This window comes from Cynocephalus volans, chromosome 8, assembly GCF_027409185.1.
Source record: "Cynocephalus volans isolate mCynVol1 chromosome 8, mCynVol1.pri, whole genome shotgun sequence".
Classification (NCBI taxonomy): Eukaryota; Metazoa; Chordata; class Mammalia; order Dermoptera; family Cynocephalidae; genus Cynocephalus; species Cynocephalus volans.
The window spans coordinates 88,007,237-88,033,650 of NC_084467.1; the positions used below are offsets into that span (position 1 = coordinate 88,007,237).

At 32.0% G+C, this 26,414-nt stretch overlaps 1 protein-coding gene across 4 annotated transcripts in view; it reads left to right on the forward strand.

The window, feature by feature from the left end:
- AGL (amylo-alpha-1, 6-glucosidase, 4-alpha-glucanotransferase) overlaps window positions 1-25,173 on the forward strand; it is a 76,109-nt gene extending 50,936 nt beyond the window's left edge. For all 4 annotated transcript variants that reach the window (XM_063107133.1, XM_063107130.1, XM_063107132.1 and 1 more), the window contains exons 27-34: window positions 1,002-1,113; window positions 11,619-11,754; window positions 12,020-12,132; window positions 12,833-13,044; window positions 14,366-14,463; window positions 16,129-16,216; window positions 16,322-16,455; window positions 22,655-25,173. In XM_063107133.1, the coding sequence (XP_062963203.1) occupies window positions 1,002-1,113; window positions 11,619-11,754; window positions 12,020-12,132; window positions 12,833-13,044; window positions 14,366-14,463; window positions 16,129-16,216; window positions 16,322-16,455; window positions 22,655-22,772 (1,011 nt within the window). In that variant the 3' untranslated portion in view covers window positions 22,773-25,173. The remainder of the gene's footprint in view (window positions 1-1,001; window positions 1,114-11,618; window positions 11,755-12,019; window positions 12,133-12,832; window positions 13,045-14,365; window positions 14,464-16,128; window positions 16,217-16,321; window positions 16,456-22,654) is intronic.
- The last annotated feature ends 1,241 nt before the right edge of the window (window positions 25,174-26,414 follow it).

The window sequence follows — 26,414 nt, forward strand, 5'->3', positions numbered from 1 at the left end:
TTCTGTTGCTTATAACAGAAATACCTGAAACTAGGTAATTTGTAAAGAAACAATACTTATTGCTTACAGTTTTGGAGGCTGTGCAACCCAAAGCCCAGGGAACCCATCTGGTGAGGGCCTTCTATGGTGGTGACTTAAGCAATGCAGGGTATCATATTTGGAGAAAAGCAGAAGCAAGAGAGAACTAACCTCCTCACTGGCTCTCTTTTTAAAGCCTTCAGAACCACACACATGACCACCATTAAACCATCGATGGATTAATCCATATACTAGGGCATGGCCCTCACAATCTAACCATCTCCTCAAGGCCCCACCTTTCAATTACCATAGTAGGATTTCTGACCCTCTTAACACTGTCAGTGGGAATTAAGCCTCAGTGAATTTGGGGAGATATCAAAAAAATGAATCATAAACATATAAGGAAGAACTCTAAACATTTTGCTTCTATTTAACATTCTTTACCTTATTTTTTAAAATATAATTATGTGTCTCCCTGTATATCATCATGATATCACATTTATTATTTATATGGGCAAAGAAAATGACTTAACGACACTATATTCATTGGGAATATTTTCCAAAGTCATCATAGGTCCCCAAATTTGAGAGTACCACTTTTGCATATGACTTATCCTCTTTACTTGTGTATGCCAATGAGTAAGAATAGCAATGCCAATTTAAAACTCAGAATGCAAGATGACAAGCTAGGTTCATTTATTAGCTGAACAACTCACTCTAATAGAAACTATACACACTCATTTATTTTCGTGTATCGGCAAAATTATAAATTATTTTATGTCACAAACATGAATAGTCAAAACTACTAATGTAAATAGTGTTATTTGGTGTATAGGAGTTGCTTCTTTTCCTGATCCCACCCCTGATTCCTATTTCTCCCTCCAAAGGAAAGTGTATGTTTTCACATTACTTCAATTGTGAGATTTTGGGGAAGATAAAAATATAATTTCTAACAGAAGTAACATCTATTATGTCTCAAACAGGATCAACCATTGTTTGAAGTAATACAGGAAGCTATGCAGAGACACATGCAGGGCATACAGTTCAGAGAAAGAAATGCTGGTCCACAGATAGATCGAAACATGAAGGACGAAGGTACATAACTAACTGCATAGTAAAGGTTTACTGATGTTGTAAATTAAACCTTGTAATTTCTCTTTTACTTGACAAATATTTGTGTGCAAAACCTCAGGATATAACAGCGAAAAAGATTAACACAGTTCCAAATCTCACCAAGGTTTTAGAGGAAATAAAATATTTATATCATTTGTTGGACAATTTGAAAGATAATTTTGGTGGTTCCGTTTATAATTGTAATAATAATTGCCATTAATTGAGTGTTTACTGTGTGCTAGGCATTCGGCTAACTACTTTACCTATGTTATTCCCATTTAACATTGGGAATGAATTATATGTATATTGTTCCCATTTTTACCTAATGAGAAGACTGAAACAAGGTAGCTTGCCAAGAGTAACACAGCTACTAAGTGTCAGAGGTGGGAGTTTAACCATGGTCTGTCTGTCTCTATAGCCTAGACTCTTATAAAATACTTTTTGTAAAAAGGTTTATTTGTATATGGCGTTAAAATAAATATACTTTTTCAACTTCTTTTAAGTTCATTATATTCCTCATCTTATGGCACACTATCATTGCTAGACAGTGCAAGCCTAACAATAGTTTATTTCAGTTTATTCCCCATCCCCCTTAGAGAGTCTAAAAGGCATTTCAGTAGATTTGTATATTTATTTGGCAAAACCTGTATTTTTTTGTGCATGTAGGTTTGTTTGGTTTTTTTTAACTTTGTAATTTTGGAAGAATTAGAGACTCATAGAAAGTTGCGAAAATGATGTATAGAGTACTGTGAACTCTCCATCCAGCTTCTCCCAATGAGAATGTCTTATATAACAATAGTACAATATCAGAATCAGGAAATTGATATTAGTGCAATATTGTTAACTAGACTATAGACTTTTTTCCATTTTTACATTAATCAGTGTGTGCATGTTTGCATTTATGAGTGTGTAGTTTCATGCCATTTGACCCCATGTATAGCTTCATATAACCACTACCATAATCAACATACAGAATTGGTCCATCACCACAAAGATCTATGTGTACCCCTTTATAATCATGTCTACCAACTCCACCCACCCCTGGTTTCTGGCAACTACAAATCTGTTCTGCATCTCTGTAGTCTCGTCATTTTGAGAATGTTATATAAACGGAATCATACAGTATGTAATCTATTGAGACTGGTTTTTTAAATAAGCATAATGTCCTTGAGATCTATCCAAGTTTACATATGTTAATAATTTATTCCTGGGCTGGCCAGTTAGATCAGTTGGTTAGAGTGCAGCCTTACAAAACAGAGGTCAAGGCTTCAGGTCCCCATAATGGCCACCCACCAAAAAAAATAGTAATAATAATAATAATTTATTCCTTTTTATTGCTGAAGTCCCCCTTTATTGATATACAGAGTTTATTTAACCGTTCACCCACTGAAGAATATTTGGATTGTTTCCATTTGGGGATAGTACAAGTAAAGTTACTACGAATATTAGTATACAGGTTTTTGTATGACACATAGGTTTTTATTTCTCTGGGACAGATGCCCAAGAATGTGATTGGGTCATATAGTAACATGTTTTATAAGAAATTGCCAAATTATTTTCCAGAGAGGTTGTACCATTTTAAATTCCCACCAGCAGACTGGAGGGATCCAGCTTCTCCACCTCACACTAGCATTTGGTGTTACCATTATTTATTTTTTTTAGCTGTTCTGGTAGTTGTATAGACCGCTACATATTATGGCTTTAATTTGCATTTTTGTAATGGATAACTGTGGGCAGCTTTGAATATCTTTTCATGTGTTTATTTGCCATCTATCTTTGCTCTTTGTTGAAATGTCTGTTTGTGGTTTTTTGCCCACTTTTTAATTGGATTGCTAATTTTTTGACTGTAGAATTGTTTTTTTTCATTGTGGTAAAATACACATAACATATATTTACCATTTTACCATAAAATTTTAAGTGCAAAATTTAGTGGCTTTGAGTATATTTACATTGTTGTGCAACCATCATCAGTACCCATCTTCAGAACTTTTTCATCATCCCAAACTGAAACAACCCAGGAAACAATAACTCCTCATCCTCTCCTCCCTGGTATTCACTATTCTACTTTTTATTTCTATGAATTATGAATTTGATTATTCTAGGTCCCTCATATAAGTGGAATCATATAATATTTGCCCTTTAATGTCTGGCCTATTTCACTTAGCACAATTTTTTTTTTAATTCAGCTGTATTATAGCATGTGTGAGAATTTCATTCATTTTTTTTGTTTGTCGGCTGACTGGTAAGGGGATCCAAACCTGTGACCCATGGCTACACTCTAACCAACCTTCATTTTTTTTTTTTTTACTCTTTTTTTATTGTGACAAAAAACATAACATTAAATTTGCCATTTTAGGGTTTTTTTTAAGTGTACAGTTCACTAGTGTTAAATATATTCACATTATTGTGCAACAGATCTCTAGAAATTTTTTATCTTGCAAAACAAACTCTATACCCATTAAACACTAGTTCCTCCTCCTTCCCTGCACCTCCTAGCCTTTGGCAATCACCTTTTCTATTTTGTTTCTGTGATTTTGACTATTTTAGATACTTCAGATGAGAGAAATTATACAGTGTTTGTCCTTTTGATTTATTTCACTTAGCATAATGTTGAGGTCATCCATGTTATAGCATATGACAGGATTTCCTTCGTTTTTAAGACTGCATAATATTCCATAGTATGTATACACCACATTTCCTTTACCCATTATCTGTCTCTGTATTATCTGTTAGTGGACATTCAGATTGTTTCCACATTTTGGCTATCGTGAACAATGCTGCATGAACGTGGGTATGCAAATACCTCTTCAAGATCCTGTTTTCAGTTATTTTGGCTATATACCCAGAAGTGGGATTGCTAGATCATATAGTAATTCCATTTCTAATTTTTTGAGGAACCTCTGTAATGTTTTCCATAAGGCTGCACATTTACACTCCCAACAACAGTGCACAAGAGTTCTAGTTTTTTTGCATCCTGGTCAACACTTGTTATTCTCTGTTCTTTTGATAATGGCCATCCTAATGTATTTCCCTAATTATTAGTCATGTTGAGCAACTTTTCATATGCTCGTTTGCCATTTATACATCTTCCTTGAAGAATTATCCTTTCAAGTCTTTTGCCCATTTTTGAATCAGATTGTTGGGTTTTTCTGTTATTGAGTTGTAGTACGTCCTTTTATATTCTGGATATTAACATCTTATCAGATATATAAGAATTTTATTACTTTTTAAGGCCGAATAATATTCCATTGTATGTACATACTACATTTTGTGTATTCATTCGTCAGTGGACATTTGGGTTGTTTTCATCTTTTGACTATTGTGAATAATCTTGTTATGAACATTGGTGTACAATATCTGTTTGAGTTCCTGCTTTCAATTCTTTTGTATATATACCTAGAGGTGGAATTGCTGGATCATAATGATACTTTTGTGTTGAACTTTTTGAGGAAATACCATACTGTTTTCCACAGTGGCTGCACCATTTTATATTCCCAACAACATTGTGCAAGCATTCCAGTTTCTCCACCTCCTCACCAGTACTTGTTATTTTGTTTCTGGTTTTGTTTTGTTTTTTATAGTAGCTATCTTAATGGGTATGGTTTTGATTTGCATTTTCCTAGTGATTATTGATTTTGAGAATCTTTTCATGTGCTTATTAGTTATACATATATCTTCTTGGGAGAAATAAATATCTGTTCATTCAGGTCCATTTTTGAATTGGGTTGTTTGGGTTTTTTCTTGTTGAGTTGTAGTTCTTTGTATATTCTGGAAACTAAACCCTTATCAAATATGGTTTGCAGATATTTTCTCCCATATTGTGGGTTGTCTTTTCACTGTCTTGAAATTGTCCTTTTGAGCCACCCATGGGACAGCTCTGCCCCTTTTTCCCTCCTCCCTCCACCTCCAACCCCCCCCAACAACATCTTAGAATGGAAAAAATAAGAAAAAATTAATTATTTAAGAAAGACAGTGTCCTTTCATGCATGTAAGTTTCTAATTTTGCTGAAGTTCGATTTATCTATTTTCTCTTTTGTTGCTTTTGCTTTTGGTGTCATATGTAAGAAATCCTAACCAAATCCAATGTTATAAAGTTTTTCCCTGTATTTTTTTGTATAAGAATTTTGTAGTTTTAGCTCTTACATTTAGGTCTTTGATCCATTTTAAGTTAATGTTTGTATATGGTGTAAGGTCCAACTTCATTTTTTTGCATGTAGATATCCAGTTTTCCCAGCACCATTTGCTGAAAAGACTGTCCTTTCCCCATTGAATGGTCTTGGCACCCTTTTGAGAAACATTTGACCATATGTAGAAGGGTTTATTTCTGCTCTCTATTCTGTTCCGTTGGTCTGTATGTCTGTTTTTATGCCAGATTCATACTGTTTTGATTACTGTAGCTTTGTAGTCAGTTTTTGTTTTGTTTTGTTTTGTTTTGTTTTGTTTTGTTTTGTTTTGTTTTGGCGGCTGGCTGGTATAAGGATCCAAACCCCTGACCTTGGTGTTACAAGGCTATGCTCTAACCAACTGAGCTAATTGGCCAGCCTGCTTTGTAGTAAGTTTTGAAATCAGGAAGTATGAGTCTTCCAACTTTGTTCTTTTTCAAGATTGTTTTGGCCGTTCAGGGTCCCTGAAGATTCCACATGAATTTCAAGGTATGATTTTCTGTTTCTGCAAAACATCATTGCTCTTTGAATCATTTTTGTGATTGCTTCTTTAAAATCTTTGTCAGATAATTCCAACATCTGAGTCATCTCATTGTTGTCCTCTGTTAATTGCCTTTTCTCATTTAAATTGTGATTTTCCCTGTTCTTGGCATGACAAGTAATTTTTCATGTTTCCTAGACCTTTTGTATTGTTATGAGACTCTGGATCCTATTAAAGCTTTCATTTTATCAAGTTGTCATTCTGTTTATGTTTAGCATGCAGCTCCTGGCCTACTTTAGTGAGCTGTGGTTTCAGTGACAATTTAGTATTCAGCATTGTTATTCTGCTCTGCTTCATTTATGGGCAATCAGAAAGCCACTCTGAAAACCTGGGTGGTATATCATACTGCAGTTCACTTCTCAACCTTCTGATGTGTTAATAATTCTCATCTGTTTTTCACGATTCCCACATATTCAGTCTTCTTTCATGCCATTTAATTAATTTTTTGAAATTCTATCTGTAAAGATCTTGAATATATTCCTCGTTTGTTAATTTTTCTTTCTTGTTGGTTGCTGCTAGCATAGGGAAATACTATTTAAGCTGATATTGTATCTGAAAATCTTACTGAACTCTGATATTCTAAGCTTAACAATTAATTCTGTTTGGTAGAAGGTATGTCATATCTACAAATAATAAGTTGTATCTCTTCTTTTCCAATTCTTACACCCTTATTTCTTTTCTTTTTGTTATACACTGTTGAAACTTCCAATATAGTACTTTAAATGGCAATGATAATAATAGTAATTCTTATTTCAAATCTTAAGGAGAATGCACCTAAAATTCCTTCATTAAGTATAATTTTTGCAGTAGGATTTAGAATATTACCTTCACCATGTTCTCTCCTATTCCTAATTTTCTAGGGACTTTTATTTATTTATTTTTTTTCTGCTTGATCTATTTCTGGGTGTCTTAAAATCTCCCATAACAGTTGTTGATTTATCAGTTGCTCCCTATATGTTTCTGTCAGCTCTTGTTTTTACTGCTTGAGACTAATTATTAGCCACATATATTGTTTATGTTTGTTTACAGTAGTTATACAAATATTCCTTTTACCTATATTTAATTTCACTCCTTGCCCTTAGAATTTTTTTGCCATGAATTCTGCTTTTCTCTTATTACTATTTGGCTTTCCTTTGGCTTATATTTGCTTGGTGTATCTTTTTTTCTTCTTTTATTCCAAGTGTGTCTTTTGCAATATAACATATTATTGGATCTTGTTTTTTTAAACCAATGTTGGAGTTTCTGGGTTTTTAACTGGCGGATGTAATCCACTTACATTTACTTGTGTCATTTTATCTTATATTTTCCATTTATTGAGGTTATTTCCCTCTTCTTTTCCACTTTCCATTGGGGGCGGCTAGGGAATATGTCATTGAGAAGGTCACATGAGAGTTTTCTAATTTGTGATGTATGTGATGATATTATATTTCTGGGCTAGAGTAAAAGGAGAAGGATGCTAATTTTATGCTTGTTCCTTAAAATGTACATATTTTCATGCATTCTTTTACTTATGCACTAAAAAAAATAAAAATAAAACAATCTATTGTTTTAATTCATTCTACTTGTGTTCTCAATGATTTTTATTCTGAAGACCCATATCTATATTCATTTACCATCTCAATATTAGTTTCTTTAATTTATTAAAATCCATTCTAACATTTACAAAACTAGTAATTTAGCATGCACCCTCCTCCCCAATCCCTCTTTAGATATTATCTAGATGAATTTCAGTTTGAATTGTTGTAAATATACTATTTCTTTTTTTGATTATTTCTTTAACAGTAAACCTTTATGTGTAATTTTATCATCTTTTCTTTCTATATCTCTTACAGCATCCTCATAGATTTATTTCTTTCCTTGTTTGAGTTAGATGAGTTAATCTTATTTATTTGCATTAATAAATGAAACCTCTCAGAACAGTGCCTAATACAAAGTAAGTGCTACAAGTTTTTATTGTTGTTATGTGAGTACTATCTTCAAGAGTGTTTTCAAAGTTGGAACTTATGTGTCAAACCTTCTGAGGCCTTTTATGACTGGAAATATTTTTATTATGCTCTCACATTTGAATTACAATTAGATTGAACATAAAATTTTAGCTCAAGTTCTTTTCCTTCAGTACTTCAAAAAATGTTATTCTATTGAATTCATGCTTCCAACATTGATAATGAAAGGTTTGACCTACATTTTGTTACATTAGAGGTTATCTACTCTTTTTTTCTTGAAACTTTTAGAGCCATTTGTCTTTATTTAGGATTTTACTCTAATGTTTTTTATCTGTTTCATTTGTCATTCTATGAGCCCTTTCAATCTGAGATCTTTGTTAATTCTGGCATAATTATCATCCTTATTTTTTCAATTTTCTCTTCTCCTCTTTCTTCTTTCTGGGAGTTCTATTATCTGTATATTTTCTTGTTTATTTCTACCCCCATAGCTTTTACTACTTTTCTTCTATTTTTTTTTTTTCTTTACACATTTCTGCTGCCTCCAGAGGATTTTTCAATCTGATCTTTTATCTCACTGATTCATTCTTCAGCTGTATCCATCTACTCATATTTAGTTCCTTTATTTTTTTCTGTTTCAACTATTTAAAATTTCAAACCTGACATCTCCACTTAGTCATTTTTAATGATTTTTTTTTCCTGTTTTATATTATTAATACCTTTCCTTGTCTCTTTGAGGGTACTTATTTTGCTTATTTTATATTATTGGTTTATCTGTTCTAATAATTCTGATTTGTATGAATATGCTGCTTCAGCTTCTCTCTCTTTAATAATGTTTATATCCCTCTGATATCTAATGTTTATTTTCTTCTGATGAGCTTATGTTCCCTTGATTATTAGCTGCTCTGTACAGTGCTGGAAGGAGGCAGTCTCCTTAGGTTGTAGTATACCAGCCTTAAGGGCCTAGGAAGAGTTAAAGCTCAAGAGTGACTGGTCAGATCTCACCTGTTTTTATCAGTTTCTTCCAAATACCGAATATTATGTTAGTTCTTCCAATCAGTACCTCATATGTACTTCTGTAGTTTCTCCAGCATTGATTTTGGAGACAGAACCAGTAGCCTGGCAAACATTTCCATTCCATCAGGAACTTAAAAGTGCTGATTTTCTACAGCACTTTCATTGCGTATTTGAAAGCAATTTATTCATTCATAGTCATTTTAATCTATGTACCTCATTTTTGTCAACTCCTATGACTTTGTAGCTAAATCTGAGAGTAAAACCACTAAACATTGATTATCCAGCTATTGTCACATATTTAATCTCAAATAAATTAAAAAGCTCTTCACCTTTGTGTATTCCTTGACAGACATTTTCTGTCCCTAGCTCACAGTACAGGAAACAAGAACAGAAGATAAAAGTGGCTTACACAAGAACATGCATGTCAGGGCAACATCGAATCTCTCCAGTACTCAGACAAATTTATATTACAGTGGGTCACCATTTTTTTCCCGACTAAATTATTATAGGAAGCAATATAGTAGTGAATAAAAGGGCAGATACTGGAGTTTGATCCTGTCTTGAAATCTCACCTCAGATCACTTTGCACTTTTTAGCTGTATTCCCTTGAGTAAGTTTTAAATTCTCTTTGCCTCACTGTCTTCACATTTGTAAAAGTGGGATGACAATAGCACCTGTCTCCTAAGGCTGATATGAGGATTCAATGAATGATGTATGTTAAAGCACTGAGAACAGCGCATGGCACATAGTAAGTGCTGTAAGTCTACTATTTACTAATGTCAGAAAAACAATGTATTAGTTTGCTGGTACTGCCATAACAAAGTACCACAAGCTGGATGGCTTAAATAACAGAAATGTATTAACTCACAGTCTGGAGGCTAGAAGTACAAAAATCAAGATGTTAGCAAGGTTGACTCCTCCAGAGGGCTATGAGAGAAGGATCTGTTGCAAACCTCTCTTCGTGGGTTGTAGATGGATATCTTCATGTTCTCATGGTGTTCTCCTTGTATCTTCTCAGCATCCTCCCTCAGTTCATGTCTGTGTCCAAATTCACTCTTCTTATAAGAATACTAGTCAGTTTGGATTAGGACCCACCCTAATGACCTCAGTTAGGGTTAGGTCACATTAACAACCAGTAACAACAGTAACAATTTTTAGTTTTAAGAGGTCTCATATACTACTGATGGCATTGTAGATTGATTCATTTCTTTTGGATAATGATGTCTACAGTGATGTTGCTTATAATTACACAAAAGGAGGAAACAACTCATATCTAACAGGAAATATTTACAGTGACTTGAATGAAAAAATTTTATAATTATTACAAATTATAACTACTAAGAACTTTAAAGTACATAGGTATCAAGCTTACATGAAAGATAGTTGGATACAAGATATTTATGAAAATATAATAATATAGTAACACTCTATTTTTAACATAAAGTAATAAGCTTTTTAAGTGACCAATTCCAGCTATTCCAGGTAACTCACTAACTCACTAGCAAAATTTAATGTAGACTCAAGAGCATAATTCCTTCTTATATGCTCTAAATTATATCTTAAACAGTAAATAAACCTTGTTAATTTATCGTTTGTTGTGGTAACAAACAAATCTTATATCCAAGTTAGCTGGTAACATTTACTGATACTTTTTTATCCTTCACTGGCTGAATTCAATAGAAATAGATTTTATATTTAATGAACATATTTTGTGATATATCTGAATTATTTTAGTTCTTAATTTTAATTTTGAAACATTTTGATTTACAGAAAGTAATATAAATTATACCTTTGAACCTAGCACTGAGATTAAACAGATACTAACATTTGGCCTTATTTCCTTCACTTCTTTCTCTTTTGTTTTGAGAAGAAATAAACCCTATCAAATATATCAAAAGCTTCATCTCCATCTCTTTCTCTTCCCCCTCTCTCTAGAATTAACGACTAGCTTATAATCAAGGTTTAATATTTCCATGTATTATGTTTTTGTACCTTATATGTTTAAGTGTGTTTTAAGCATGTGTAAATTACATGTTATGTATGATGTAATATATATTCAGTGTACTATGACAATACATATTCATATACTATATATAACTATTTGTGTTTCACAATTTTACAGGTATTATATTAGACATGGCCATATAGATATACATAGTTCTGTATATTAATATTTTCTATGATTAAACTTTTACACAAAAGTTATCTTATTATACATATCCTTTGCAACTTGTTCACTTAATTGTTTTGCTTTGGGGGTTTATCCATTTTAATACTTGTAAATCCATTTTATTAATTTTACATTATGTAGAGAGCTTCCCATTGTTTGAATAAACCAGTGTTTATCCACTTCTCTACTGAGATGTTGGTTTTGTTTTTGGTTTTTGCTAATGTAAGCAGTGTTGTAATGAATATCCTTGTACACATCTTCATGTGCATATATGTAAGGGTGTCTCTGGAGTATATATATAGGAATGAAATTACTATGTGGTAGAATGCGCATATCTTCAACTTTCAGGATATTACCAATTGATCTTCAGAGTGGTAGTCCTAGTTTATTATATTCCTTTAAAATTTTATAACTGCTTTAAATAAAATATTTGTATATACTTATGTATAATATATATTATAAAACATTTTATCTTTTTTTTTTTTCTTTTTTGTGACCGGCTGTGCCCAGCCAGTGAGCGTACCGGCCATCCCTATATAGGATCCGAACCCACGGCAGGAGCGCTGCTGCTCTCCCAGCGCCGCACTCTCCTGAGTGTGCCACGGGGTCGGCCCAAAAACATTTAATCTTATAAATGTTTTATTTTACTTTTTTAGGTTTTAATGTAACTGCAGGGGTTGATGAAGAAACAGGATTTGTTTATGGAGGAAATCGCTTCAATTGTGGCACATGGATGGATAAAATGGGAGAAAGTGACAGAGCTAGAAACAAAGGAATTCCAGCCACTCCAAGGTGGTGTTTATTTTATAATGCTTGTATATTTATATGCTTTTTAAAAAAATACATGCTGTAGTATCTTTTATCCTATTAACCAGGAACTCTTCATATTAAATCAATCAAAATGTGATACACATTTCTATACAGTAAGGATCTTTTAGTACATAGTTGTTCTTATAATACATTAGTTATATAATTCATCAGAATTGTTTATTGAGAGCCCTTTAAAGAGTGCTTAAATGACTCTAACTTAAAGAATAAATTTTATTTTTAATTTTAGAGATGGGTCTGCCGTGGAAATTGTGGGCCTGAGTAAATCTGCTATTCGTTGGTTGCTAGAATTATCCAAAAAAAATATTTTCCCTTATCATGAAGTCACGGTAAAAAGGCATGGTAAGCCGTACACTTTATTTACAAAAGAACTTACTTTCTCTAATCTTAACCTTTGTAATCATCATTTGATTCAATCAACTAATATTAGAAAACCCTTAAGATTAAGAGGAAAGAAAAATTAATTTACTAGTATGAAAATTGTAACAATCTGGTTAGTAACCATTTTTATAGCGGCTGATCTGAGGAAAAGCAGCATAGTTATTGCCTTACACAATGTTTTCCTTTTCTCTCAGTATGACTGTGAGCAAGTTACATTTCTGTGAACAATTTTAAAATCGTTACATGTCTTTTTCTAGAACATGGCTGTCCAATATAAATATAATGTGATCCATATAACATAATTCTAAATTTTCTAGTACCCACATTTAAAAAATAATAAAAAGAAACAGATGAAATTAATTTTAATAATGTATTTTATTTAACTCAATGTATGTAAAATATTATTTCAACATGTAATGAATATAACATTATTCATGAGCTGTTTTACATTTTGGGGTGGAGGTACTAAGTCTCCAAAATACAGTGTATATTTTACATTTATAGCACATCTCAATTCAAACTAGCCACATTTTTCAAAAAGTGGGTAATTTATTGCCTTCTAGTAGATAAAAATAAGTAAACTAAATATTACTCTTTGGTTGGAACTAAATGAATAAATTGCTTTGAATGTTTAAAACTGCCATGTCTTATCATTTTTCAGGAAAGGTTGTAACAGTTTCATATGATGAGTGGAACAGAAAAATACAAGACAACTTTGAAAAGTTGTTTCATGTTTCAGAAGACCCTTCAGATTTGAATGAAAAGCATCCAGATCTGGTTCACAAACGTGGCATATACAAAGATAGTTATGGAGCTTCAAGTCCTTGGTGTGACTACCAGCTCAGGCCTAATTTCACCATAGCAATGGTTGTGGTAAGTGATTTGTCATTTTTAAATTTCAAAAGTGTTGTGATAGTTTACTTAGTTACTTATTTCCATTTGTTTTCAAATTCAGTATGTATAGTCTTTTCTAATTAATAAAGTATTATGCAAATCACCTTTAACCTATAGCATTCAGTATCAAAAAGTAGAAGATAATGGATGGTGACTAATGAAGTGCATTCCAAAATTTTTTTACATCATAGCACACATAGAAAACGATATTTGTATGTTATATAGCACAGTGTGCTAAGTGGATTAGGCTGCTTATGCCAGATTCAACTGCTTCAGTTAGCCCCAGGCCTCACCAGACTGCCCTGAAAGCTGAGGGTATTTGTATTTTGACACACCTGTGCCACAACCAGTGCCACAGCATATGAGTTGGAAAGCTCTGAACTAGTGAACTAAAATGGGTAGCTTAAATTTGCATTCTGTTTTTTCTTTGTTGTATTATTGTAATTAATTCTATCTAGCCAAGAATTCTAGACTCTCCTTCTTAAACTCTACTTTGTCTAAAAATAAACTACAAGGGCAGTAAAACAGGTAAGGAATGTGATCCTCCATGCCTGCCTAGCTCTTTCCACTTTTTCAAAAGGAGGACTAAACTTAGTACTATATTATACTAGAATGGAAAACACAAAGGTAGCTTCAGTTCATTGTGCATTTGATTTCATTTAACCTTTAAAATTAATGCAGTTTCTCGGTCAACAGTGTTTTCTCTCCTCTTGCTCCATATCACAAGGAAATTTACTCATGCTGTTGGAATACATGTTCTTCTATATTTTATTATGACTCAAGATGCAAAAAATAGGTACTAGATATACTAAAAAAAAGCTATTTTAAATCTTCTGAAGAATGCATTAAATGAGTTTAAGTGTATTCTGCCTTCATTGTAGCTGTGGAAGGGTTTTTTTTTTTGGAGCTGGTACACTTTCTTAAAGTGACACAAGGAAATAATAACCTCTAAGAGCTTTCCTAACTTCTTTTTTCTTTTTTTTTGGTTTTTTGTTTGTTTGTTTGTTGGCTGGCTGATACAGGGATCCAAACCCTTGCCTTTTGTGTTATCAGCATCACACTCAACCAACTAAACTTACTGGCCAGCCTAGTTTTCCTAACTTCTAAGACTAAGAACAGTGCTTCCAAGTCAGCCTCATAGGATTAGATCTCATTAGGCATTTGCACTCAAATTCTATCCCACACTGTATATATAAGTAATTTTCATTCTTTTCCAAGTTTATGAATAGTTTACATGGATGGGAACTAATTCTTCTGTCATTTTAAAATGTTTGTGGTTTTTTTTTATGATATTTATTAGGCCCCTGAACTCTTTACTGCAGAAAAAGCATGGAAAGCTTTGGAGATTGCAGAAAAAAAATTGCTTGGTCCCCTTGGCATGAAAACTTTAGATCCAGAGTAAGTTGGAATATAAGTATTAAGAATGTTATCAATATTATATTTATTCCAAATACAATGACATCTACCATAAATTTTTTTGCTTACCAATAACATCTGTAAATGGCCCTCAAACTGAGTTTTTGAAAACATCTTCTATATCTTCTGCATCAGTGTTCAAAATGCCTTTGGCTTATCCTATATTCAGTAATCAATTAAAGAGTTTTAAGTTTATAAAACTAGTATGTCATGAATATTTTCTAATGCCTTTTTTTCTGATTATAAAAGTAATACATGATTATTGTGGACATTAAAAAGTATAGACATTTATAAAGGAAAAGTTAAATTTCTTAATGTCTCTGCATCCAGAGATAAGCATCACTACCATCTGGCCTATTGCCCAGTCTTTTCTGTGGATTTTTGTGCATTTGGACCATGCATGTACGTACCTAGAAGAACTTACATAGAAGATTTCAGTCCCTTGCTGCATTTCTCCACCCCCAATTCTACTCAACAGAAACAATCTTTATGTTTTAAGTTGTTTCTCCTAGTGGTTCCTTCCATATTTCTAAATAATAGGTGTATGCAGCTATTTTATGATTTTTTTAAATATTAGGCATTGCGTACTTCTTTTGATGACAGATGAGTTTTTAATTCTGTTCTCACCACCAATCCTCTCCATCCTTTCTATATAATTATACTGCTGTTAAATCACTAAGTAATTTTTTTGCTGTTTTATGATTGTGTTTATGCCGTATTATATTTCTTGTCTTTTTCAACTTTTGTTTTTTCCTGTTTCTAATGACCGTTCTATCTTTACTCTAATCTTTTCCCTTAAAGCTTGATACCCATCATCAATTTGCTTTCTATATCAATAGATGACAGAGCCCCACATTTGTAGATTTTTCCTACTTTACAGTGTACTCATTTCAATCTTGAAATGCAAAATTTTGTATGTGTGTATTTATCTGCATTCTGATGTGTTCTCTGTATTTTCAGAGGAATTAAGAACCATAGTCAAAACTAAAATCCACAGTTAACATTTACTCATTTGGCCAGTCTATCTCACTAAAAAAAAAAGAAAGAAAGAAAAATAACAATTTAATTAAATGGAATGTAGGTAAATTTCTTGTATTTTCTGTTGTAATAAGTTTATAATATTTTATTTAGTTTGTAAGTGTGTTATAAATTCTGTGTACTATAGCAATATGTATATTCAGTTGCTGTTTGTAATTCCCAATAATATGCCAATTTTAAATTTAAAATAGCATTATGGAAAAGTTTTAAAAACAGCTTTCCCAATCTATAATTAATAAAACTTATCCTTAATGTTTACTAATTTAAATTATTCTATGTATATTTTGATTAAGGCCTAGTGAAATAGTTCACTTTAAACCAACTGATATTTAGTTGTCAGGCTAACTCTTTGGAGGCAAGATAGCCAAATATTTTATGTTTTTTTATATTAACCAGTAAGTATTTGTTAATCATTCCCTAATACATTATTAAAATCCTCAGTACTAATTTAAGGGTAAATGAGTGATGTACTAATACTGAGCCTATTCTATAGATTGGAAGACAAATGATTCAATTATTTTTCTTACCTTTGCTATTGAAGTTTTTCTAATGCTTTCTGTATAATGTCTGATTTTCTTCTATTTAACTTATATTTCAATCATTTTGCAGTGATATGATTTACTGTGGAGTTTATGATAATGCCTTAGACAATGACAACTACAATCTTGCTAAAGGATTCAATTATCACCAAGGACCTGTAAGAATTTCACTTCTCTAAGTTTTTAGTTTAAATTATTTTTCAAATAATTTTAGATATTCACTGTTCTTTTTTTTTTTCTTATTTTTAAATTATCTTTTTTAGGAGTGGCTGTGGCTTGTTGGGTATTTTCTTCGTGCAAAATTATATTTTTCCAAATTGATGGGTCAAGAAACTAATGCAAAGACTAAGTTCTTAATTAAAAACGTTCTTTCCAGACATTATGTTCATCTTGAGAGGTAAGTCGTTGGGGCATGTAATTTCCATAACTAGTGTTTAGTCAGTTTTTTAGATATTAGGTAAATAACCTTTCCTTAGAAGTCGTTTCTTTATGTTCTAGGTGTCACAATGAAATCTGAAACCTTTACTCTTAACATGACAAGTTCTATCATGTAATTTTCACTTTCTCTTGATTATTTTAGGTTATTATTATTTTAAGTCAAGAACTTGATATTGTGTGATTATACATGTGGAATAGTCCTTGATTTTTAAAATTATGTGATATTTTGGGAGCTGGTTAGTGCAGGAGAAATATTAAAACTAAAAGTTCTCAGGCTGGGCCTTTTGAGTTAATCGATTTAAAGATATATGAAGAAATAATTTTCAGAAATGCTTTCGTTATAGTTAAAATATGAGTTGATCTTTTGACTGTTTTTTCAAAAACCATTTCTAACCTTTTTGTCCTAATTATTAGCAAATAAGCAGTGTCAGTGTTACACATCTTTATAAGATGGTACAAATTTAGTCAAAGGGTACCTTAATTTCTCAAATTCTAGATTATACCTAAATATATCTACATATTATTGGTCAAAATAATTATGCATAAACAGCATAAATTTTGTCTCCTTTCCTGCAACAACATACAGAGCTTCTGTCACCGTGAATGCTGTCAAAATTTATTTTTTTAAAAAAGTTCCTCTTCATTACCTTAACTGTATTCGTAAAAAAGCCAACCATGCCACACTTCTACCTCATCTAGAGACTCAGTCTGAGTTTATGTGATATGAACATTCTTATATTCCGTTCTTCATCGCTCCATGGTATTTCTCCTTATTTTCATTTATTTTCTCTTCCCTTTTGTGCACGAGAAGTAAGAATATCTGGCATTGCAGGGTTCATTCTACTTTTACCTGTGATCTCATCCCCTCACACCTGTTCCGTGACCTTGCTCTAGTAATTATCCTCTCTTAGTATTCCACTAGATTTTTCTTCTTAAGCTACAAAGATATTTGTCAGCCCATCCTCAAATAAAGTCCCTTCATACTTTTGCAAGCCTTGTTTTCTCATTCTCTTTTTAGCACACACTTCCTATCGGAGTAACCTCTTTCCTTTTACTTTCTGAACACCTGCTTAACCATTACTACCTACAATCTAACTTTTGCCCTCAGCACTCTGATGAAGCAACTCAACAACATCCCTTCTGGTTCCCAGATCCGATGACTTTTTCAGTTCTCTTCTTTGACCTGGCTATTGTATTTGACATTGTTGCTTTCCTCTTTTCATGAGAAACTTCATGCTGTCCATAGCATTAGGTTTCACTTGTTTACCTAGTAATAGTAACAACTATAGTAATAACAAATATTTATTGAGCACTTACTATGTTCCAGGTATTGTTCTAAGTGTATTTATATAAAATTGCTCATTTAATCTAAACAAGTATATAAAATAGCTACTACTATTATTGTTATCCTATTACTCTTATATATTAACCCACTTCTCCACTTACTAGCTATGTGACCATGGGGAAGTTACTTCTCTAGGTCTGTTTCCTCATCTATATAAGGGATAAGCTGGGATTGTTTTGAGGATTAATATGTTAATACACATAACATGGACAAACTTAGATATGAGCTATCATTAGATAATTCCATTTTATTTATGAAGCTAGAAAGGTTAAGTACCTTGTACAAAGTCAGATGGCAAGTAATATGGTAGAGCTTCTTCTGAACTCCAGGCAGTCTGGCTCCATGGTCTGTGTTCTTAACCATTACACTATTAACCTTTTTTTTTACTTTGGGGGGGGAGGTTACTCCTAACACCTAAATATATTCTTCCAAAATATATTTTTGACCTTCATTTCTTTTCTGTCTACATTGTCCTCTGTATATGTCGTCTGATTTCATGTATTCACTTATTCAGATAATTTTTAACTCTTCATAAACTTCACTCTGCTTTTCCACTACCTGATAATCTTACCTTAGATATCCTTCTACCATCACTCGTCTCCCTATACGTTTTTTCTTCCTGTAGTTTCTGTTTCTGTTATGGTATCACCATTATTCATGCTGTCCAAGCTGAAACACCCCAGGTTCTTTTTAATTTTTGTTACCTCCTCAGAACATGTAGGTAAACTGTTAAGACTTGATTCTGTCTCTGGACTGCCTTCTAATAAACAGCCCCTCTTCTTCGTCCTGTTGCCGCTTCCTGACTTGTAGCTCATAACTTTTTTCTGCAGTAGGCAATAGCCTCCACACTTCCAAAGTCCCTTCTCTCCATCTTGTCATATTACCACAAACCAGATTAATTTTGTTGAAATATAACTCCGACAATTTTAATCTTACGTTTAAAAATCTTCAATAATTTCCCATTGCCTATAGAATGAAATCCAGATTCCTTAGTTTCCACAGCCTTTTCTTGAACTTGCCTTTCCATTTTTATTTCTTACTGTCTCCTGTAGCTACTTTTGATCATGTAATTGCTTCAAGCGTGAGTTTTGGGTTCAAGTTGGATTTCAAATTCTGCCCTTGCTACTTAATTTAGATGTGACTTCAAGCAAGTTATTTAATCTTTCTAAAATAAATTTCTTTCTCTGTGAAATGAGAATCGTAATATTACGTAACTATTTCCTGTCAAGATTAAATAAGATAGATCAAAAACACTTGTCTCAATTCAAGAAATGATTTCCTCTAAAGTTTATTAATACTCTTTTCATTATCTATAGAATCTGTACTGTTGTCATCATTCTCCTTGTTGATATTGGTAATTTATATTTTCTCTCTTTTTTTCCTGTCTGCCTGGCTAGAGGTTGATCAATTTTATTGATCTTGTTAAAGAACCAGCTTTTGGTTTGATTGATTTTTCTCTACTGTTTTCCTGTTTTTTATTCATTGATTTTTTTACTCTACTCTTTATTCTTCCCTTTCTTCTGCTTACTTTAGGTTTAATTTGTTCTTCATTTTCTAGTTTCTTAAGGTTGAAGTTAAGGTCATTGATATAAAACCTTTCTTCTTTTCTAATATAGGTGCTTAGCGCTATAAATTTGCCACTAAAAGTACTAAATCAGCAGTATCCCACAAATTCTGATATGTTGTGTTTTTATTTTTATATAATGAAAACTTTAAAGTACTTTCTATTTTTTCTTTTGATTTCTTCTTTGACCCTTAGGTTATTTAGAAAGGTGTTATTTAGTTTTCAAATATTTAGGAATTTTCCAGAGATATTTCTGTTACTATTTTCAAATTAATACCATTGTGATCAGGGAATATACTTTATATGACTCTAATCTTTCCCTATTTGTTGACAGTTGTTCTGTGGTTCAGAATATGTTCTGTCTAACTGACTAATCTGTTTGCAATTGAAAAGAACATATATTCTACTCTCCATGGGTGGAGTGTTCTATAAATGTCAATTAGGTCAACTTGGTTGAGAGTATTGTTCAAATTTCTTACAGATTTTCGGTTTACTTGTTCTATGAATTACTAACAGGAGTAATGAAATCTACTGTAATTGCCAATTTTTTCATTCAGTTGTATCAGTTTTTGTTTCATGTATTTTGAAACCCTATTATTAGGTGCATAAGCTTATTATGTTCTTTTGATGAATTAACACCTTTATTTATGAAATAATCTTCCTTATCACTGGTAATATTTCTTAGCTCCAAAATCTCCATTTTTTTGGTATTAATAGAGGTACTGCAGGTTTCTTTTGATTACTTGTTACCACGATATATATTTTTCTATATTTTCAACGTATTTTTGTCTATGTTTGAAGTGAGTTTCTTGTATACAGCAGTGTATAATTGGGTCTTGCCTTCTTATGTAGCCTGACAATCTCTGCCTTTGGAGTGTTTAGACCATTTATACTTAATATGATTATTGATATGGTTAAGTTTAAATCTCTTTGTTTTCTGTTTATCTTATTTGTTCTTTGTTAGCTTTTTCCTCTTTTTTCTGCTTCTTTTGGATTGAATGTTTTTTATTCCATTTCATATCGTTTGTTGGCTAATTAGCTATAATTCTTCTTATTTAAAAAAATGGTTGCTTTAGGTGTGTGATGTATGTCTTTAATAACTTATTATAGTTTACCTTCAAATGATATACCACTTCAAGTAGAATATAAGAACCTTAAAATAGTATAGTTCCATTTCTCCCCTCGAGGTCTTTGTGCTAACATTGCCATCCATTTTGGTTTTACATACGTTATAACAAGGTTGACAGGATTTTTTTTCTTCTTTCAGTACTCTAAAGTTGTTGCATTGTTGTGAGGAGAAATCTGCTGTCATCTTTATGTCTAATCAGCCATCAATTCTATCCAGTGCATTTTCCATTTTACACAATGTAGTTTTTATTTCTTGAAGTTTTATCTGGGTCTTTTTTATATGTTCCATGTCTCTGCCTAATATTGTGAACACATGGAATATAGTTACAGTAACTATTTTAATGTCCTTGTCTGTAATTCATTTCTGGGTTGATTTCACTTGTAATTTTTCTCTTTATTATGAATGGTATTATCCCGCATCTTTGCCTGGTAATTTTTTATTTGATGCCAGATGTGAACTTTACCTTGCTGGGTGCTGGGGGGGGGGGGTTGGGTTTGTTTTTTTGTTTGTTTGTTTTGTTTTGTTTTTGTATTTCTGTAAATATTCTTGACCTTTGTTTTGGAATGCAGTTAAATTACTTGAAAGACGTGTGATCTTTTTCGGTGTCAATTTTAAGCTTTGTTAGGCCTGACCAGAACAGTGTTTAGTCTAGAGCTAATTATTCTTCATTAATGAATTAAATCATCTGAGTTCTCTACCCATATTCCTAAAATTATGAAGTTATCAAATTGGCTGGGGGGAAAAGGTAACTGTTTCTGATCCTGCATCAGTGTCAGATACTGCTTCATTTAATCCTTTTAGGTGGCTCATTCCCACTCTTGGGTAGTTTCTTCTTTGAATTTGCTGATCAGTACCCTATGAATACTTGAGTGGGACCCTCTGCATTATCTCAAGGCTTCTCTGTACAGCTCCCTTCTCTCTAGTATTCTATTCTGAAAATTGTAGCTGCCTTAATCTTCCCAACTTCTCAGTTTAACTCAAGGAGTCTGCCAAGCTCCACCTGTTTTCCCCTCCTTGTGCCAAATCCTGGAAACTCTCTCAAGGCAGTAAGGTATAGCAATCACAGGGCTTGCTTCATTTGTTTCTCATTTCTCAGGGATTACTGTTCTTTTTTTTTTTTTTTTTTTTTTTTTTTGGTGGCTGGCAGGTATGAGGATCTGAACCTTGACCTTGGTGTTACAAGCCTGGCTCTAACCAACTGAGCTAACTGAGTTACTGAGGGTTAGGACTTCAACATATGAATGTGGGAGGGGGGTATATCCAAAATATCCCATATCTAGTGGAATTTTCTTTCATATTTATTATGAAATATTTGCTACCTAAGAAGAGTATATGTAACATAGTCATGAATTACAAAGCATAATAATGAAATATGTTCCCACAACCCAACTTAAAAAAGAAACATTACGGAGTTCTGCATTTTTCTTTAATTTATGTATCATATTTAAGGGATTACATAGAAATTAAGAATAAATTTGATATGCTAATAATACTGTGTTCTGATAGGGAGACCTGAAACAAGTTATTTAGCCTCTACAAATCTCTCTTACCTCTCTATAAATAGGAATAATTATGGTACCTACCTTATAGGGTTGCTGTGAGCATTAAATAAGATAATGTATATAAAGCACTTAGTATTAGAACATAATGAATGCATAATAAACAGTGTTTATTATTATTCAATAGAATGAGTAATTATTTGGCATTTTTCCCTAATTATAGTTCTTAGTGTTTCTTCATTATTTTGTCAAAATCACACATAATACATCTACATAATTACAATCTGAGTCTCATAAACTTACTCTCAAAGGAATAAAATTATGCCTGAGATGATATTTGTCTCTATATTTATATTTTGCTTGGAATGGTGATTTTTTGTGTTTTTTAAAACTTAAAGGTATTCCTTTCTATTTGAAAGTCGTAAATTCCAAAGATGGAATATCAAAGAATAATTTCAATCTAAGTTCTTTATGTATGTCTTTAGGATACTCTGTTTTATTTTGCAGCAAATGACTATAAATTATTGTTTTTTATAATAAAAGGCAAAAATCATCAGGTTTTGCCTATTTTGTTAATATATATTAGATTATGTCTCATAAAATATCTTTTCTTTCTTTCAGATCCCCTTGGAAAGGACTTCCAGAACTGACCAATGAGAATGGCCAGTACTGTCCTTTCAGCTGTGAAACACAAGCCTGGACAATTGCTACTGTTCTTGAGACACTTTATGATTTATAGTTGATTCCTGGATATCTATTAAATATGCAGTCACTTATATCATGGAATGCAAGGTATAATGTAAATGCCTTAGATGCACAGGCTCAAGTCATTTTAAAAATCTTATTCTGTAATATTGATGCCCAATTAGGTAAGATTATAAAAGCATTGGTTTTTCCTTTTTTTTTTTTATTTTAATGTACACAGGTAGCTTTCAATTTGAATCAGAAGGAAAAACTATTATTATCAATGGAATATTTTTCTTTTTAGTTCAGTAAGTATTTTTTAAATGCCTAGAAATCCAGAATTTGAAAAAGAAGAATCATGTAATCTTATATTCGTACATAGTGAAAATAAAGTATGAAAATGTAATAATGCAAAAAAATGGAAGGTATCTTTAAATTGTGGTATGTATTATCTGCAGTAACAACATATACTGAATAGGCTGTGGTTAATTAATGTTCTCACCATTTCTTGTAGTATTCTTAATACCTTGCTCACTATATTCAATAAATAGTTAATGAATGTTGAATGATAGAAGTTTCCACCTACAAATATGCTCATAAGTGGAGCACAGATGTTCAAAATGTGCTTGTATTTTTTCACCAATATATTAATATATTTTTTTAATGTAATGAATGCAACAGTATATTTAACATAATTTACTTGTGCCAATGATGCATAGGATATATGGAAAATATACAAAGCATTAGGAAATTTATTTCCTAAAAACAAGTCTTGAGTTCAGTGTCCTATTATGAAATGGTTTACATTTTCAAAATGGAAATTGTTGGGCATATTTATGAGAAAGAACTTTAAAGAAAAAAGAATGTTATATTAATTTTCCAAAACATAAGAACTATCTTTAGTTTGTGTGCAAAAATCTATTGATAGATCATAGTAGGTACTGGCTTCATATTAACCAAAATCTACATTCACAAGTTTAGCACTGAGAATAATTTTAATAGAAATATAGATATGAATTCAGTAGTTATCTTGAATTCAATGAATTTATTTGAAGAGTTTCTCATGTTATTTTAAGATACCTTCAATCTGAAAAAAGTCATAAGAGGAAAAGTTTTTAACATTTATATGAGTTAACATTTTTGAACAGTACTTATTTCCTAGATGGAATTTTTTTACTGTTTCACTCTTTTTGTCTCCAGAAAACACTTAAATTAGATTGTTATACTTTCAGCTGGAAGACAGTAGTTGAAAAAATCCGTTTATTACTATTTAATATTATTTAGTGGTGTATTTATAGTTAATAAACTAATGATACAGTAACACTTTTCTCATACCCAGCAACCTTAACTATAACTAAGAAATAAAAATAAGGAAGAAAAATAATCAAACTAAAACTTCTGGGTTATATGTAAATATATAAAAATATATAAATCCTTCAGATGTCAAATACCCATGCTTGAAAGCATCCAGTTGACTGTAAGATTACCTGCTCACCTCCTTCTTCACCCTACTTTAGGAATAGTTTTAACTAACTTAGTTTTCTGGTTTTACAAACCTAAAGCAGATTAAATTCTACAAATTTAAGGACAGTTGTGATAGTATTGACTACTGTCTATAAACACTTTGGTTTCCACATTTCTCTTTCTTCAATTTCTTCCTTGCTCAATTATAACCTTTTCTAAACTGCACAAGAATGGCCTTCCTTGAGAGAACCATTAGTTCATTAAAGGTTTATGTGGTTATATTGCTCTACCCTAACTTCTGTATTAAAGGAGGAAAAAGAGGTAACAAAAACCCAGCATATTTAACCAAAGCAAGAAGTAACAGCTGACAGTTAAATGTGATAAAAAATAAATAAATAATGAGTTGACAATTTTAAAAATGTAGCCATATTGGGTTATCTATAGTAGGGCAATACCCACCTCAGTAAATTTTTAGGATATCATGTTGAACTGGAAAACTAAGTGATTCATATTCCTAATGAGGAATATTAATCAAAGAATATTGGTATATTCTGCATGGTTGATTTTAAGGTTTAAGAAGGCATGTTACACATGATTCCATCCACAGTAGTTACAATAACAATTTTAGACCTTAGAAAGATAAATGTTATTTGACTAAAGAGCATTTAGGTAGAATGCTTCATTCCTGAGTGAGGCTGGATAAGATATTATATTACATTCGACAGTGGTCTGTGCCTTGGTTTTTCACTAATCCTAATCAGTCTTACACTTCAACCTGGGAAGTAAACTTGCCAGTTTAACCAGTATGCTGTGATATTTTAATAAGCTCTCAAAGATAATTGAGGAAACATGAGACCCATCATCATATCTATGAATATTGTAATATATGTGAATTGTAATCCATTTCTGCTGTGTCTTAAATTGTTCTATCTAGTGGGCAAATGTCATTTTTATGTCTGTGTGCCAAGAAAATAAAAATCTTTCATAAAGGACTATATTTTGTTTTCATTCCATCATTTACCAATTAATTTGTCAATACTGACCGCTGCTACTGAATGCTTGCTTATTTCAGGTGCTTTTACCTTTTTGAAGGATGTATGGGGGCAGAGGGAGGTTTGGTAATTTATTTAATTAGCCATGGTGAAATTAGGAGCAAAATAAATGTTTGATGTATAAATAGATCTGTTAGCAACTATAAATTCCTCTGGTATTTCTTGAAACCTTTTACACTGCAATGAATTTTTTATTTACATTTTATCAATTTACTAAAGGCAAGTACTACAGCCCAGAACAGACATAATGTAACCAAAAAGCTTTTTTCTGTTTTTAATTACATTACTCAATAGTGTGTGTGTGTGTGTGTGTGTGTGTATAATTACTCAATTGTGTGTGTGTGTGTGTGTGTGTGTGTGTGTGTGTGTGTGTGTGTGTGTGTGTGTGTGTGTGTGTGTGTGTGTGTGTGTGTGTGTGTGTGTGTGTGTAAAACATCTGATAACCAAAGTTCATCCATTTGGCCTTTGCCTTAATTACTGTTGGTTCATTGTAACCAAAGTTCATCCATTTGGCCTTTGCCTTAATTACTGTTGGTTCATTGTAACCAAAGTTCATCCATTTGGCCTTTGCCTTAATTACTGTTGGTTCATTGTTACTGCAGATATATTTATCTTTATTTTCAGATAGAAGGTATTAACCTAAAAATCCAAATAAATACCAAACAGTTTTAAGTGCTTTGTCAAACTTACCAGCTTACTTATATAGACCCTCAAGGAATTTGCTTAGTTGTTAGATTTTTCATTGTATGAACCTTGAATTATAAAGTAGTACTGATAGTTTGTCAGTTTGGCTATAATTCTTTTTCCCAATATATTTGCCTTGTTATTTTGGTTAGAGGGGTTTGTTTGTTTGTTTAACTTACAAAAGCTCTTAATTTTCTTTATTTAAATCTTTAAGTGTTTACCTTTACCTGTGTGATCTCTTCTGTCCTTCAAAATTTAATTCAGTCTCACTGAATAAACTTGCTTCTGTTTTCTACTAGTTTTATGTTTATAGTTTTTATAGCCGCATCTTATCTGAAATGAGACATTACTAGTGTCTTAGTTCATTTTCTGTTGCTATAACAGAATACCTGAGACTGAATAATTTATATGGAAAAGAAGTTTATTTTGCTCATGATTCTGGAGGCTAGGAAGTCCAAGCTTCTTGCAAAGGCTTTCCATACTGCGTCATAACATGG